At 37.9% G+C, this 17,755-nt stretch overlaps 1 protein-coding gene across 3 annotated transcripts; it reads right to left on the bottom strand.

Moving 5' to 3' along the window:
• Nucleotides 1-1,399: 1,399 nt before the first annotated feature.
• CCK (cholecystokinin) lies at nucleotides 1,400-17,393 on the bottom strand. 3 transcript variants are annotated; one of them, XM_056800218.1, is made up of 4 exons: nucleotides 16,631-16,786; nucleotides 13,330-13,510; nucleotides 11,121-11,369; nucleotides 1,400-1,811 (listed from the first exon to the last, which is right to left on the bottom strand). In XM_056800218.1, the coding sequence occupies exons 3-4, from the start codon at nucleotides 11,365-11,367 to the stop codon at nucleotides 1,678-1,680; spliced, it is 381 nt and encodes a 126-aa protein (XP_056656196.1). In that variant the 5' UTR covers nucleotides 11,368-11,369; nucleotides 13,330-13,510; nucleotides 16,631-16,786; the 3' UTR covers nucleotides 1,400-1,677. The 3 variants fall into 3 exon arrangements, with proteins under 3 accessions (XP_056656196.1, XP_007505108.1, XP_001378995.2); XM_007505046.3 differs by lacking the exons at nucleotides 13,330-13,510; nucleotides 16,631-16,786 and adding an exon at nucleotides 16,903-17,393; XM_001378958.5 differs by lacking the exon at nucleotides 16,631-16,786 and having other exon boundaries at nucleotides 13,330-13,640.
• Between the last annotated feature and the right edge of the window lie 362 nt (nucleotides 17,394-17,755).

Raw genomic sequence — 17,755 nt, 5'->3', positions numbered from 1 at the left:
ACCTCCTCATTAAGTTTCCACCAGTTAGAACTCTCTTTTGATGTTCAAGGGAGGGCCAAGATAATGAGCTATCACAGGGACAGTAGGAGTATTTAAGATGACCTAGGACCCTGTATATTTGTCTTTGATTATCAAGAGAATCATTAACCATTAGTTTATTGGTTAATGCTACTCTAGTCAAAAAACTTGATTTTTTTTATACCCAGAATCCCATCTCTCAGAATTTTATTTTTCATGACCATATGTTAGTTACTACAGGTTACTAGAAGGGACACTGGAATTTTGATTCTACCTTAGGCACTAGCTATGAGACCCTAGGTTGGTTACTGAAATTATTGTCTGCCTCACTTTCCTCTTCTGCCCAGTGAGGACAATAATAGCACCTAGTTCCCAGGATTGATGAACAAATAAGTTAATATATTTAAAGAGTTTATAAACCCTTAAGTACTATGCATATTCTGTCATTATTATTATTACCTTCCTTTTGTCTACTCAAGAGAAGGATTGAATCAAAAGGTTCCAACCTGGAATCCTGGGAGATTGTTACCCAGTTTAATCCTTAGGGAAAAATATATCCTCACTACCAATAAATCAGGGTTGAGCCAATGGGTCCAGAATTTCATTGAGGTTATTTCTTTTTTTTTTTTTAAACCCTTACCTTCCGTCTTGGAGTCAATACTGTGTATTGGCTCCAAGGCAGAAGAGTGGTAAGGGCTAGGCAATGGGGGTCAAGTGACTTGCCCAGGGTCACACAGCTGGGAAGTGTCTGAGGCCAGATTTGAACCCATCTCTAGGGCTAGCTCTCAATCCACTGAGCTACCCAGCTGCCCCTGGTTGAGGTTATTTCTTATATAACATAAACTTAGTGGAAAGGGAGCCAGAAGCAAAAATAATGTGTGGGTGGGTTAATAAATTCTGGGTCCTTTACTTCAAGGGCAATTTAGATGAGCTATTCTTTGGTTTGCTTCCCTACATCTCCCACAGCTGGTCATTCACCATGCCTAGTTCATAAGACAAAGGCATAAGTCACCAGAAGCAGAGAACATTCTATTGATTCTGTGAATTGAAGCAGTTAGCAGATGTCTCATAGGTCAACTTGCATTTGGAAAGGAATGGGGAAAGGAGAGCCAAGAATGACCAGGTTTGCCAAAAGCTGTACACTAGGAATAAACGAGTCTAGGCAGAAGTGAATCTTATGGACTCCTGATCTTAGGGCAACATAGCCATGGTAAAAGGCAATCATTTCAATCTGGATTTGGGCTGGTCTCCCAAGTTCCCTCTGGAGGTTAATCACTAGAATGACCCTACAGGATCTGAAAAAGCAGTTCTGGGGCTTGGACATTAATCACCCCTAAAGCAGATAATGTAGTTCATTGCCAAGCATCCAATAAGACCAGGCTAAGAGGAGTGAATGAGATTTTAATATCTTATCAACTGTGTAGGACCAGAAATCATAGAGAAAGGAAACAGGTTTTTCCTCTCTTTTGGAAAATTCTGTATATATGTCTATTGCATTATACAGTTCTACAGGCAGATTTTTTTTTACATCGAATACTTAAATATATTTAACATATATTTAAAACATCAATTTGTAGAGACAACAGATGATTAATTTTGTTAATATTCTTTTTCAGTGGAGAATGGTGAGTTTGGTTTCCGACTAGGCTCTGACCCTCTTCAGGAGGAGTATTCATATTCTTCTGCACTGCGGCGCCCAAAATCCATCCAGCCCATGTAATCCCTGTCATTTATCCTATGATTGGGGTCAATGCTCTGGAGATTTTTGATGACTGGCAATCGAGCAGAAGAACCTAATGGGGTGAAGAGAGGAAAGGAACCAAAACCAAATTAATCCACCAATCAACAGGCTTTTATTAAGTTCCTACTATGTGCCAGGCACAGCAGTAGAGGCTAGTATACAAAGACAAAAATGAGATATCTCCTAGTTTTAAGCAATTATATGTGAAACAACAGAATTTTTTGACTCCACAAATGCAATTTTAAAGTTTTCTTTGTGGGGCTTGAGACCTGTAGTTAGTGCCACCCACACTGAGGGCATGTTAAAAAATAGCAGGTATGTTATTATTGGTGCCTGGAATTAGGGGATGCTTTCTATGTCTTCAGATTCTCTTCCTGAATGAAACTCTTGGATCCCATCTGTATACCCAGAAGACTCAGAATACTTTGAAAATGCAGAAAACAGGACCAAAAGTTTCTGGGTGCCCAACATCAACCTCAGTGAACCTTTTTCTAAGCTTTCCAACTAGAAATGAATCATTAATTTCTAGGAGCCAGTCACTGGTACCAAACTAGAGTGGGTGTGCACTAACAGATTGAGAATATGAGCCCTGTGATGAAAACCTTGATCTTTCATGGGAGGTGAGTGTATCATGGTGCAAAACAATTAGTAGGAATCTTTGTACCGAGGGCAAGTGGCATGATAAACTCCTTTAGATGAATAGGGGTTGGGAATGGTAGGAGAGACCCCAGAACATTGATTGCGGGTGTTGGGGGGAGATATCAATTTTACTAATTTATAGCAAATTTATATATTTTATAGATCTTACTAATTTTTTTTTAAAACCCTTACCTTCCGTCTTGGAGTCAATACTGTGTATTGGCTCCAAGGCAGAAGAGTGGTAAGGGCTAGGCAATGGGGGTTAAGTGACTTGCCCAGGGTCACACAGCTGGGAAGTGTCTGAGGCCAGATTTGAACCTAGGACTTCCCATCTCTAGGACTGGCTCTTAATCCATTGAGCTACCCAGCTTCCCCCTGATCTTACTAATTTTTAATAGATTGGTATATTTTTTACTAGTTTGCTAATTATTTTTGCTAACCAATTTGCTAAAGGATTCCAAATACTGTCAACAACTTTTAAATCTAGTGTCATCTAAATTCTATGCCCTGTGACAAAGCCCTGATCATCCCATCTTAGTTACAGATCTGATACTGGGATTTTCTTTTTTCGTTTTCTTCCTTTCTTTCTTTGTAGGTCACAGTTTGTCTTTCTCTTTTTTAGTTCAGTAATCTAAAGTGAACATAAGTTTGCTAAACACAAAGTTCTTTTGATCGCCATTTATAGGAACCACAGCATCTTCTTGGCTCTGTTTCAGAAACCACATATGGCACAGAAGGATCATTTCCCAGTAAGTTAGTTTTGTATATCACTAAAACACCAACTGCACCTTCCTGATGAGGTGTCAAGTCTCCAACTTCACACTCAAAAATAAAGGATCTGATTTTGCCTCTAAATTCCATAAATGTTCATCATCTAGAGCAGGGGTTCTGAATCTCAATTGGGTCCTGGACCCCTTGGGCAGTATGCATATGATAAAATGCATAGTATTACAAAGGAAACCCATTATATTGAAATATAGTTATCAAAACACTAAAAACAAAGAATGAAAAAATTCCTGTTAATTGATTCTAGGTTAAGAATCCCTGATCTAGAGGAAATTTTTTCTATGCTTCCAGGGGATGTGATCCTAGGGAGTCAGTTGTTACATTTTCAGTGTGAGGATTTATACTATGGAAATCAGCAAATGTTACAGATCAGCACTTGATTTATTGTTTTGTTAGCTGTCAAGACTTAAGAAAGTTATGGAGAAAATATAAATAGTGCAGATTAAATTTAAATATGTCTTGTGAATTTTCAGAGAGCTAGTTGTTACATTTATCAACACAGATCCTTCTCACTGTCTACCATCCAATCTAACTTCTACATTCCTCAAATAATACAGGGACTACAAATAGAGAACTTCAAAGTGATAGCCCTTGGTTTTTCCATTGCTGGCCCACAGCTTTCTATGACATCTATGGACCAATTACGGGTCTTGGGCTTTGACATTTCTTGTCCAGAATATTTATAATGATCTCTTTTTTTGACTTGTTGCCTCTCTATTCTATTCCCCACCTAGAGGAAAGCATCCTTTTGATTCCTTGGATGTCCTTTAAACACTATTGTTCTCCACAAAATCCAGTAGAGGCTCTTCTTTGCCTTTAAGATCAAATTAAAAAGTCTCATTTTGGGTTTTCACTCTCTCCCATTCTTAACCCAATTTACCTAAATATCCTCTGATGTTAGATCCCAGTTTATAGGCTTCCTGCCCATCAGTCATCCTTAAGGAAAAAAAAAACCTAATAGGGTTAATAGACTAAACAAACACTAATTAAATATGTTGTAAGTACAAAGCACTAGCTGGAGATACAGAGGTAAAAAATAGAGCCCTAGTCCTCTAGTAAGGTACAATCTAATTCAAGTGCATGTTGGAGAAGGGGTGTGTGATCAATTACAACACTAATCAAGCAGCAATTTGTATTGAGGACTGTTCTAAGAATTTCTAATTTAACAGATAGAACTCATAACACTGAATATATTCCCAGGAGGAAGAGTACCATGGTTTGCTATTGTTTAATGGATGCTTATTGCCTGGTAAGGAATATATTGTTTGTGGAGTGACTAAATGGCTTAGGGGATAGAGAGTCAGGCCCAGAGATGGGAAGTCTTGGATTCAAGTTTGACCTTGGGCGCTTCCTAGCTCTGTGACCCTGGGCAAGTCAGTTAAAATCCCATTGCTTAGCCCTTACCTCTTTTCTGTCTGGATCCCAAATCTTAGACACTTAGCTAGCTGTGTGAACATGGGCAAGTCAGCTTCTGTTTCATTATCAGTAAAACAGGGATAATAATAGCACCTACATCGCAGGGTTGTTTGGAGGCTCTAGACGAGATAGTATTTAAGAAGCACTTTGCAAACTTTAAAGCACCTTCTACATGGTAGTTATTGTAGTTGTTAAGTCATCTATGTTTTTGCTTTTATGTATTTTTCTAATTCAGGGGCCAGTAAACTGGGGTCCAGGAACTTGTTTCTTAAAATGTTTTGATCACTGCATTTCAGATTAATTTTTCCTTGTGATCCCATGCATTTAAAAACATTAAAAGGGGAAGATTTATCAGTGTTCATATTTCTCTGCTCATTTGTTTCTTTAATGATTCTCAGTTGCTTCCACCCTTTTATAGCTAGCATCCCGGGAAAGATACTGCAGCACAGCAAACACATGGTGTCTACTCAATACAAGTTGACAGGTAATTAGGCATTTCTTAATTTTATCCCTTAAGATTCCTAAATATGCTTGCGTGATCCAAAAAGTCATAATGATTAAATTAATGTACTTTAAATATTCTGATATTGGAATGATTGGTTCCCAGTGGAACTGAAGTCCTTAGCTGGATAAACACCATTAAAAAAAACACCTTATCATAATGGGTACAATTCTTTTCCAAAGAAAATAGTTTTAAAAATATTAAGTAAGATGAAAACCTCAAGCACATTAGTAATATGCAAAGTGAAGTAGGTAGGAAGACAATATTTTAAAAAATAATCTACTTTAAATTGCACCAAATGGTAAAAAAATGAACTGACAGGCAGGAAAAATCCCCACCCTTTTAAAGATCTGAATTATACTCAAAGGAGCTGAGATAGTCCCATGTAGAATTCAAAAGACTTAATGGGTAGATGAAAATATGATTTCTCCAGAGAGTATGCAGTATCTCGCATTTATATGGTGCTTGGTAAAAATGCTTTCCTCTTAGCATTCCCATAAGATTCTTTTTTTTAATAGTAAAAAAAGAACAATATTTTATTTTTCTCCAATTGCATATAAAAACAATTTTTAACATTCAGGGTTCTCAGAACAAGCATATTCTTGCAGATCAGGAAATAGTCTCAAAGGAGTGAACTGACATTCTTTTTTTTTTAAGTGATTTGTACAGTGTTAGAGACAGAATAACTTAGCTTTCCTGAATCCAATTCCAGGGCTCTTTCCACTACAAAAAAATTATAAATGAGATGGTTATAGCTTTTCCCATCCCCACATTCCCAAGAGACTCCAATCAGATTTGTGGTTTTTTAAAACCTTTAATGGTGTACTTGGGATTTCAAGGCTGTGAACAATAATAATAACTTACATTTATAAAGAACTTTGAGATCTATAAAAGGGCTTTTCACATACTATCTCACACATTTTATGTTCACAATAGTCCTGGGAGGTAGGTGCTGGTATGATCCCCATTTTATAGATGGGTAAACTGAGACTGATAGAGGGGAAGTCACATGCTCAGTCACACAGCCAGTGTCTAATGTAGGATTTAAACTCAGGTTTTCCTGACTCCATGTTCATTCCACAGTGGTTCTATTTACTGTGCAATGTTGTTACTTTATATTTTCTCCAAATGCCTCTGATTTCACTACATTATTTCTCTAAATTTTAGTTAAAAAAGAAAGAGGACTTGATCAGAGGAAAGTAAATTGCATTTCCTTACATCCATCTGGTGTTTATTTCTCCAAAGGATGAAAGATATGACACTGTATTTGAAGATTTCCATATTCTAATCAAAGTAATTTTGAATGCAATGGATACACTTCCTCTTATTACTCATTATTAATAATGCAAACTGGATAAGTCTATCTGATAGCTTTTTCATGGAACAAATGAGAAGCTATTAGTTTTTCTGGAGGGAGTGTTAACATACAATCTTTTCACTTTTACTACCTACCAACAAACAAATCTCTTCCCAATTAGCCTTGTTAAAATAAATAAATAAAAAGAGCAAATGCAAACACATTCCATCCCATTTAAGTATGTCGGTTTATTTGGTTTTTTTATTTTTTTGGTATTTGGTTTCATCTATGGGAATAGATCAATCAATAAACATTTATTAAGTGCCTACTATATGCCAGGCACTGTGCCAAATGGCCAGGGATAGGATGAAAGGCAAATGGCAATCTCTGCCCTTGAGAAGGAACCCAAATATAACTCAGTTCAATAAGCATTAATGAAGTTCCTATTATTATGTGCCAAGATGTAAATGCCCTTCAAATGCCCCATACTATACAGATCAGCAAGGCAATTTTTTTCATTTAATTGATTGCAATTTAATTTATATAATTTATAAAATATTTTTGTGTGGGTGGGGGAGGGCTACAGAATCTAAACAGCTTTTCCATGGTCATATAGTTCCTTTCAAAGGCAAAATTTAGACTCAGGTCTTCTGGACCCAAGGCCAGTCTTTTATCAACGACCCATGGCTGCTTTTCTTGGAGAAGCTAACAGATCATATTGTTTATTTGTTCCATAAATAAAACATTAGGTTGGGAACAGATGGTCAACCCAGTAAGAATCTATAAATATGCAGTCGTCTGTCAATATTAGCCAATTTTCAGAAGTTAGCTATAGCATATATAAACCAAAGCTTGAGATTTGCTTTGCAAATATGGTATTTATAGTTAGGATGAATGCTCCTCCATAAAGGGCTGGCAACTCAAAGCCTCCCCAGTGACATGGCTGCTGATTCAGGCAAAGAAACCTCCTTGTAATTGGAAATCAGACTCTGTGCTTTTTGGTCAGGGCCAGGGCAACAGCGGGAGCCACTTGGGGAATTTTGATATTACCTTGATCTTGGTGCGAAGAGTCTTGGAGGAGTTCTGAAAGATACAACTCATCGAGGGTCTACCACACAGACCATGGGGGAAGAGATGGGAGACAATACTTTTCAGGTCCCTTATCTGAGAGATACCTAATATCCTCTGGCCAAATACTTTGCAGTTCTAAACTCATATTTTATTTTGTACGGAAGTTAAAAGTCTCAGGTGATACAAAATATCCAAAGGAATGGGGTATAGTTGTGAAGGGGAGCATAATTTTGTCATTGAGCACCAACAACCTCGTAGTATTATGGGCAACTTGCGTGATAAAAGTGTTCTATATTTTATTTGGTCTTGCAAAATGATCTTAACCTTATAGCAAGAGAGATCAAAGATTGGCAAAGAGCTCCCTTACTAAGACTTGAATTAAAGGAGGTCATGAGTGGTCATCTGGCCTTAATTTGAAAGACCTTTAATGAGGAGGAAGTCACCTCTTCTGGAGGTAGCTCATTCCACATTTCAGGGGCTTTCATGGTTGGAATTGTTTATGTCTTGTATTCAGCCTAAGTTTGCCTATTTACAATGTCACCCAATGAATTTCAGTTCTGACAATCCTTTTAATAATTAAAGATAGCTATTACATGTCTCCAAAGTCTTATTTTCTCCTGACTAAAGTGTCCAAGTTCCTCCAGTTAATTCTTGTGTGACATGATCTCAAAGACCATTTTACAATCTGTGTTGTCCCTCTCTGGATATATCCCATGTTATCAAAATATTTTCTAAAATCCAGTGCCCCAAACTAAACACAGTACTCCAGATATCACCAGACCACGGCAAAATTCAGCAAACAGATCACTTTCTTAATCTTATGTTGTTCTGAATTTTGCCCAAGATTGCATGATCTTCCCCCCTCTTTTGTTGCCATGTCACACATTAAGCTTATGACCCACTAAAACATCCAATTCTAATTGGGTATTAATTAGGAATAATTAATAATAATTAATTAATAATTATAATTTCTTAAATAATATTATAGTTATAGAATAAATATAATTATCATATTATTATAATTATATGATGACTATAACATATATTGTTATAATTATATAATAAACATAACATATATAATTGTAATTATATAATAAAATAACACATAATATTATTATAAGTATATAATATAACATACAATATTATTATAATTATATAATAAATATAACATATAATATTATTATAGTAATTATAATTATAAAATGGTTTAGCTACATTTTCCCCAGCATGTCCCAATGAAGAAGTCACAGTCTTGAATCATTGCATTTCTACTTTCTATCTATGAAAAACCTGAGTTGATCACTCCATTTCTCTGTGTCTTAATTTCCTTGCTTGTAAATCAAGATAAATGAACTTGGCTTATATGATTACATCTGCCCATATGCCATGATCCTATGAATAAAGCCTCAAATTTAGTGCATGAAACAAGATGTATATATAGATAATAGGAAAGTCATATATACATAGTCCCCCTGGGAGTAATTACTAAAACTATTGACCTGGGGCAACATTGGTGAAGCAGAGAGCTGCCCTAGAAACCAAGAGGACTTGGGTTCAAGTGTTACCTGAGATACATACATATATATATATATATATATATATATATATATATATATATATATATATATATATATATATATATAAGGCAGCTGGGTGGCACAGCAGATAGAGTGCAGAGCTTTGAGTCAGGAAGACTTAAGTTCAAATCTTACTAGCTGTGTCATCCTGGACAAGTCACTTAAACCTGTTTACCTCAGTTTCCTAATCTGTAAAAAGGAGCTGGAGAAGGACAAGAAAAGCCATCTGGTATCTTTGCCAAGAAGACCCTAAGAGTTGAACATGACAAAAAACCATTTATTCCCAGAGAGTAATATCAGGTGTTTGAGAGATGATAGCTCATTCATCTCTTAGGGAATTAATGAACAATCTCTATTTGATCATCAGATCATTTCTTGATAGTGAGATTCTTTAAAGGTTTATTATTAAAAGAAACCAAAATGTCCCCCTTGCCCATAGACAATCCCTCCCACCTTGGCAAGAAGTATTCATATAAGATGAAATATTCACTTCTTCTAATTCTTGCTTTGATGAAGTTGGACATAGATTAGTTTAATGTTCTAAGGGCTATTGTTTCTGTCAAATCTTTTAAATTGATCATAATTCATGTCTTGATCAATGATTTAAAATTTTTTTTCAAAACCTTTTACTATTCATCTTATAATCAATACTAGGGATTGATTGATTATAAGACAAAAGAGGGGTAAGGACTGGGTAGTTGGGGATAAGTGACTTGCTCAGAGTTACATAGCTAGAAGTATCTGTGCTCAAATTTGAACCCAGGATATACTGTTTTTAGCCCTACCTCTCTATCCACGGAGTCATCTAGCTGCCTCTTGCTCAATGATTTTAAAGTAAAAAATGCACAGTGATGATATGATCATAGGCTTAAGGCTAGAATGGACCTTGGAGACCATATAGATCAATCCTGTCATTTTACAAATGAGAAAATAGAAGTCTGGGAGAGAAAAAGTGTCTTGTTACAGGGCTATTAAGAGGTAAACAATCAAACTAGGAACTCCCAACTCTAGCATCCCTTCCACTGTACTACATTGACTTTACAAATTTGGTTAAAAAATAGGGGTTAGGACTCTTCTTTTGATTCTGCCCTATTTTAACTAACTGAATTAATTAATTCAGTTCTCTGTGTGAAAATATTTATTAAGGAAATAATGACATCTTAAGAGAAAGAGCTTAAGTCTTGACCAATGAATGATCGATCGTCAGTATAAGAAAATGAATTACTTGGGGCTTTTGAAACGGAATCTTCTTTTCATAGTCTGGCCTTCTAGTTAACCACTGAGCATTAACAGAGAGCAGGGGTTTTCTTTTTTTCTTTATTTTAAATTTTCTTTTTTTCCTTTCATTCATTCATTTTTTATATTATTATTATTTAATTGAGGTCAAAATTCTCTCTTTCTTTCTTATCCCTCCTCTGCCCATTGAAAAGGCAAACAATATGATATCAAGCACAACAGGAGTTTTCTTAACCATTTTTGTACCATGGATGATTTTGCCAATCTGGGAAGCTTGTGGAATCCTTCTCAGAATAATGTTTTTAAACACATAAAATAAATAGGATTTCAAAGGAAACCAAAGGCTAATGAAAATGAAGATGAAACTTTTTTCCCCATCTAAGTTCACAGATGCCTTGAAATCTATCCACAAACCCTGAAAGTGTCTATAGACCTCAGGTTAAGAACTTCTACCACAGACAATGCAAATACCCAAAATGTTTGCAATACTCCAACCCTCAACTACTTCATCTGTAATATGGGAATAATAAATAGGACTTAATTCACTGGATTTACCCTGCAAACCTCTACAATCCCTTCCAGCTTTAAGTTAAGCAACAGATAATTTTGTGAAACTTTAAACGACTATATGAAATAAAATTATTTCATCACTTGGGATGATATTAATGATCACAGGTTTTGTTGTTTGCAAAATATCTGTGTGTTAAGGAAAAGAAAAAATAAAGAATGTCTTCCTCTAAATGTATTTACTTTTGAGTTTTCTTACTGGGCATTGCAAGAAAGCCTTGTAGAATATTTGCAAGGGATGAGGGAGAAGGGGGCAAGGGATGTTATTACCTTTCCTGGCTTGCTGGATATACCTGGCCAGCAAAGCCCCGAAGTTGCTCCTGGAGTCAGCATTTCCATCAACTCTCAGTTGGCTGGAGGAAGCAGGGGCACGGGCAAGCCGGCGCTGGGCAGCCAGGGTCTGCTCCAGCTCAGGACCCCCTGGGCTGGCATGACTACTCTCTTTTGGCTGCTGCCCCAAGGAGCTGGTTGACAGGACAGCAAGGAGCACGAAGATTCTGAGGCTGATGTAGTACATAGCTGCAGGAGGAGCAAAGGAATTCGGAAGCAGTTACGGGAGAGAAGGTAGAAGCTGAATAAGCAGTAGAAAATAGAGGTAGACTGGCTGGCAGGGAGGCTAGCTCTGGAAAGTGGTGCCTGGTTACACTCTAGAGGAGCTTATAAGCAAGTACAAATAGCATACAAAGGATATTTTCAGCTGATGCTATGAGACAGACCCTTACGTATAAAAGGGTCTTTTAGTGCTGTTTGAGTGGATTGATCCTCTAATGGAATCAGAGGATTTTCAAAGTGGAAGGGATAGCAGAGATAAAGTAGACGATTAAGCCCTTTCTGCCTTCTTAGTTCTTTCTCCACTGAAATATATGTTTTGAAGGAACACAAGGAGACACACTAAAATATCTAGTACAGAGTTCTTAAGCTGTGTGTGTGCGTGTGTGTGTTGCGGACTCCTTTTGCATTCTGGTGAAATCTACGGATCCTTTCTCAAAATGATATGGATTTTAAAAATTCATAATGTAAGGAAATATTAAACTTCAATTCCAGGTCCATGAAAATAAGGAAATGATTTCCCCCCCTTATTCAAGTTCATGGACCCCTTGTGAACCTCAGGTTAAGAAACTATGATCTAGACCAAACTCATAATTTCCCAGATGAAGAAACTGAGGCACAGAGAGGTTCAGTTTCTTGCCAAATGTTACACAGTTAGGGAATGTCTGGATTAGTACTACAGCCATGGACTCAAGGGACCTGAGTTTAAATTCTATTCCTGCTACTAAATTACCTGTGTACCCTGAGGCAAGCCACAGGACTTTTTGGGTCTCAGTTCATTCTCTATAAAATCAGAGGGCTGGATTAAAAAAAAGTATGGGTTCCATTTCAGCTCTAAATCTGTGATTTTTTAAGCCTCTGATCTCTTGGCTCTGAAACCTAGCATTCTTTTATCTATATTCCCTCACCTCACCATTCCTGACTTTTTGACAAAGTATGTTTTAGAAAATGGTTGGTGGTATATCCCTCCACCCCCATTAGAAAAGATTCTATCTTTTGCTATCTTTTAGGAAGAAGCATTTAGTTTGAGTGGAATGTCCTTAACCAGGTCAGAAATGCTGGTCTAGATTCATGATGGGAGAAAGAGAAAGACAAGACAGCAGAACCTGTAATGAAGGGAAGCAAAAGTCTTTTTTTGAAAAGAATATTCTTTTCATTCAAAGAGATTCAAACAAGGAGTCTATTTTCCTCTTAGTTAAGAAACCATCACATTGGATTGAATTGTAAGGGAATGTATACTCAAATTTTTAAAAGGCTATCAAGAACCACAGAAATCCCATTTATAACAATTTTACAAGCAATATATATGATATAGTATTCAATCATATTCATAATAAAGACATGGACTTTCATTAGAAATATGAAAGGCTTAGAGGATCTCATTAAAGATGAGAGCACCTATGAGAGGACAATAATGGTCTATACCAGGCAAACAGGCAATTTCCACTTTCTTAGCACTGAACTGCACAATTGCTTAATGTTATTTTCAGAGTTAATTTAAACCTTAAAATCTTCCAGCCTTTTTATTTGAAAAGATTTAAAAAGCCTTCCCAACCCTGCATTGTATTTCTTCAAATGATTTCAGTCCTGTTTTGAAGGACAGCCTTTGAAGTATTTGATTATACCTGTAAGAGAAGAGGACGCTAATACCCAGAAGGCTAAACTTTTTTCTTCCAAAACACAAGTTAATTTGACCACAATTACATCTTATAAACGTTTATCACTAAAATACTATTCGAAATAATGCCATAGTTTCTCATTTTGACTAAGCCTGAAAGAAGGAATAATAAAAATTTCAGTTATAAAAATTTAATTTAGCCACAAGACTTGATAAGTAGATCGTCAGAAATAAATGCTCAAAAGCAATCCTATAGTACTAAATGACAATTTGATCCCTCTCATAAAAATGAGGTAATTCAAAATTTCCTACCTTTAATATATGATGGTAGCTTCCTATTTCGACTGAGAGATGTGCTGAGTGTCCAGGTTAGACAAGTTATGGTGGTTTGGAAAAGCTGTCCCTTAAATAGTCCAGCTTGCTGCTGGTAGTGGAGTCATCTATTGACACAGTGCTGACGCAGATAAGGGATCAACATGTGTTCAGATAGATGCTATAGGGTCAGAACAAATTAATTTAACTCCCAGAGGAAAATGGTTACAAAAAAATACCCCATTTGAGAACTAGTTTATTTTTCTCTTGCCAGAATTTGTTCCCTTTCTCTTTGTTCTCTTTCTGTCTTGTTTCTGACTCTGCCTTTGCCTTCCTTTCCATCTCCCTTTCTCTATCAAAACCATAAATACAATGGGATTTAAGAAAATACATTATAGAGGTGCTTTGTTGTTAATAAGTAAGGGCTGTGGGGATTTTCAGTAATGAGTCTGTTAGGTATATAAGTGGATCTTTGGGAGATAAATATGGGGCAGACGTTTCACTTATTTCAGTCCCAGCCTGGTTTCTTGCATTTCATTTCAAATCTGAAGGACATAGGTCCTAAATGACTAGTCTTATTCCTTGAGTCTTGCCAGGACTAGGTTCATTATAGGCATGGATGACCTTGCCTACCAAGTTCCTTCTTCATAAAGGTGGAAATTTGAGGGCTAGGTAATGATAATGGCTAGCATTTGCATTTTTAAGATTTAGAAAGCTTTACGATTCACAAAACACTTTACATTTATTAGCTACCTAACTCACAACAACCCTGTGAGGAAAGTGCTATTATCGTCTCCATTTTACAGATGAGGAAACTAAGGTGAAGAGAGATGAAATGATCTGCCATGGGTAACAAATACCTAGTGTTTGAATTGAGACCCAAACTCAAGTCTTCATGAGTCCATGGCTAGTATTCTACCCTCTTTGCTACCCAAATACTTAGTAGTTTCTAGGAAAACTGAAGCAATATTCTGTAGGAAAAGGAATCTCTAGATGATTGCCAAGATGACTAAAAAAGTATCCTGGATTAATAAAAGTTTTAATGAGCCTCTTCAAACAACAACAACAACAAAAATGTATCCTTCACATAACTAATTATTTTGTCTTTTATTTTCGTCATCTATCAAACAGGGCTAATGAAATTTAGTTTTTCTTTCCACAGAGAAATGAACTTAGGATAATGGAGACAAAAGGCTGTTTTTGTCAGTCCCCAAGTCACTCCCTCTATGATAGCAAGGACCTTACATACATTCACTTATTTAGCCCATGTAAGTACTTTTCCATTCATTCTTTCATCTATTTCAAGCATTTATTAAATGTCTGCTTACTATGTACAATTAGAGCTGTTATCCTTTTGGAGGGAGGGAAGAAATTTATGGATAGATAAAATGCCTCTAGCATTGTTATGAGCCATCTTTATCTTAGTAATTAAAACATTTATTAAGTGCCTATCCTGTGTGCAAAGAGTACCAAACTTGACATTTAAAGTGCTGGCCCAGCCTTTTAGCAGGGATGCCATGTGTCTACAGGTAAACATAGTCTATAAGAGTACATGTGTGTATTAACATTTTATTTGGGTACCATTAAGCATGACAGTCAGCATAGATGCTAGGTACAGTGGAAAGAGTGTGGACCTAGATTTGGAATAAGAATTATGCACATTAATTCATGCTTTTGTCATTTACTACCTGTGTTCAGAAAATCACTTGACCCTATCTACACTCCAATTCCCTCATCTAAAAGATGAGAGAGTTAGACTAGGTCTTTATAGCTCTAAATTTGGATCTATATTAAGGACTTAAATGCATTTTTTCTTTCATTCAGGTAACTCAGAGGAATCATCCTATGAGTACTGGGATTAAAGACAGAGGATTCCCTTTCAAATTCTGACTTTGCCACTTACTATCCATGTGACTTTGGGCAAAGTACTTAATTTTTCTGGCCCTCAATTCCCTCATTTGCAAAAGGAGGGAAGTTGAACTACATGGATGATAGATTCTGTCTGTTTCTTAGATCTGTACTTCCATTTCCCTTGGCCAGTGTTCCAGTTTCTAGCTTCCATCTTACTGGTACAAGGTGGGGCAAGCTCCTCTTGGGTCCTGTGTATAGGATATTTTTGTTTGTCATTCAGGAACTAACTTTCCTCCACATCTACCCAGTCTAATTAGTAACCCTATACCTTCAATTTACTAGTTTGCTTGAACCATAGGATCTCTTCTCCTTTATCTGTCTGCTCTTACTCCACAACATAAGATATTCTTGAGTTGTTCTTTACTTCTTCATTAAAAGGGCTGAACCTGGAACTTACCTCCATAGAATTATTCAAGTATTGAGAAGGAGGCCCAGGCTGAGGCTGCTGAAATGGCCTGAATTCAGTCAATAAAGTCTTGTACTGCTCTGGACCTATGAGTTCTTAAATTAGGTACAGGAAGCAGACTCTCAGAAGTAGATATGGATGATATCAGCCTCCTTTCCTACATCCGAAATGCCAGATGTGATGCTAAGATCACAGGTAGCAGGTTCAGCTCATTTCTGGGTTACAGTGTGTATTGGGGGCTCACAAATGATGGGTCCAATTCTCTCTCCTCAGAACCTATTTCCAGTTTTGCAAAACACACTCCCTTTCCTAAACATAGCCAGGCTCCCATCAATCTCTTGGACCAAGCAGCTTTTTTTCCTTCAAAACCAATTCTTTCTGGGTATGTTGCACCCCCAAAAGACAATTTTTCATCAGGACCAAGGGGAATCACAGATCAGGGAGGGCAGAGCAGTGGGGAGATGAGGCATGCACATTGATTTCCTTCTGGCCTTTGGCCTTTTGAAAGCTTCTTTCTACCCTCCTGCAATGGAAAGTATACTGAAATTGGTACCAGAGAAGTGGGAGAAAATTCAGACAGCTATTCACTCCTAGCTCTTTGTGACACCTTAGCTAAGCCATTTCTCTTCCTCAGTTTCTACATTTGTAAAATGATCAGTTGACATACATGAATACGGAGGTTTCTTTCAATTTTGAAGATCCCCATAATTCTTTTCGTCGAGCCATCTGTACTTTAACTTCATTTGTTGCCCTTTGATCTCCTATTTCCCTGGGTACATATCTGCTCTAAGGTCTTCTCCAGCACTAAATCCTAGGACAGCTCCGGAGCTGAAGAAACAGGCACCTTTGAAGATGCTTCTGCTTCCTCCCACCCCAGTTTTCCGGACTGAGGCACTTTCCTAGGTCTGTGCTTCCTGCCTGGGCTCCCTGAGGGAGGAAAAAACTGACCCCAGCTTCCCATTTTCACCATTCTTCGTCCCTTACCCTAGTGCTGAAGCCACAGCTAGTAGAGAAAGTGGGGCAATGGGAAGATGTGGGATGACCGGAAAGGGTAGCAGCAGTTTCCAGAATCTTCCTCCCTTCCCGGGGACCCAGGGTGAATCCTCAGAATCCTGAACCATAGAGAACATCTGTCAGTTTGTCCCGCCCGGAGGCGGGGCAGGAGGTGGTGGAGCATTCTGGTCCAATAGTAGAGAGAGGGGAAAGTGATCCTCTGGGGCAAGGCAGCCCTGGAGGATTCAAGGAGAAACTCTTACCTGCCCAACTCCGCCAAACCCGACCCCCTCCGGGGCTGTAGGATCCTCTTCTCTCCTTTGGCCAGCTGGGTGCACTCTGGCAGCTTCCTGTTCCAGCTTGTCCCGCGCTCCCCTACTCATTCTGGGCTACACTCCGCTCCACTTTCCTCGGGACTCTGTGCTAGGGACCCCCGTGCTTCGCTGCGCCCAGCTCTCAGCTCTCGTTCGGTGCTCGGTGCATTCCCTTCTGCTCGGTTCTGAGCGCCCCTCTACTCTCTGCTCCATGTCTAGGCTCTCGCGCGCCCCTCTTCTTTCCCAAGCTCAGCAGCCTAGTTCGTTTTTCTTGTTTTCTTCCCTGCTCATCTCACCACCAGCAGCAAATCTCGGTTGATTTCCAAGGTCCTTCCGTAGTTCTGAGAAATTCTGCCTTTCTCTTTGCCTCTGTCTCTCTATCTCACATATCATACAGTTGTACTCAAGTCATCCTCTGCAATCCACTGCCTGACTTGTGACCTCCACTGCAGCTGGGGTAGCTGGTCTACCAAGTAACCTTGCCGAGAAAGGCGCGGGAAATCTCTGATACCCAGATATTTCAGCCCAGGAGCCTTGCACCTTCCCCTTCCCTTTTCCCTTTCCCAGGAGACCCAGGTGGAACCAGTACAGTCTGGAGCCCGACTTTCCTTGCAATTTTAAGTGAAACATTTACAATAACATTTATTGTAGGAGATTTCAAGAGCACTTGATTAAATAATTCTTTAGAAAGTTCTTATGGCTCATGTGGATTGGTTGGAATAACTAATTGTGTTTGTTAAACTATGGTCAAGAATTTTTAAGCTCATTCTAGAGAGATAGACTGCTGTACTGGATAGTCCAA

The sequence above is a fragment of the Monodelphis domestica genome, chromosome 5, assembly GCF_027887165.1.
Source record: "Monodelphis domestica isolate mMonDom1 chromosome 5, mMonDom1.pri, whole genome shotgun sequence".
In the NCBI taxonomy this organism is placed as follows: domain Eukaryota; kingdom Metazoa; phylum Chordata; class Mammalia; order Didelphimorphia; family Didelphidae; genus Monodelphis; species Monodelphis domestica.
This window is presented reverse-complemented; position numbering and strand designations above follow the sequence as displayed.

Excerpts from the sequence above, each read along its gene's own strand:
- CCK (XM_007505046.3), bottom strand. The coding sequence starts at position 11,367 with ATGTACTACATCAGCCTCAGAATCTTCGTGCTCCTTGCTGTCCTGTCA. Across the intron at positions 1,812-11,120 it reads TATCCAGCAAGCCAGGAAAG|GTTCTTCTGCTCGATTGCCA; the intron begins GTAATAACATCC and ends TCACCCCATTAG.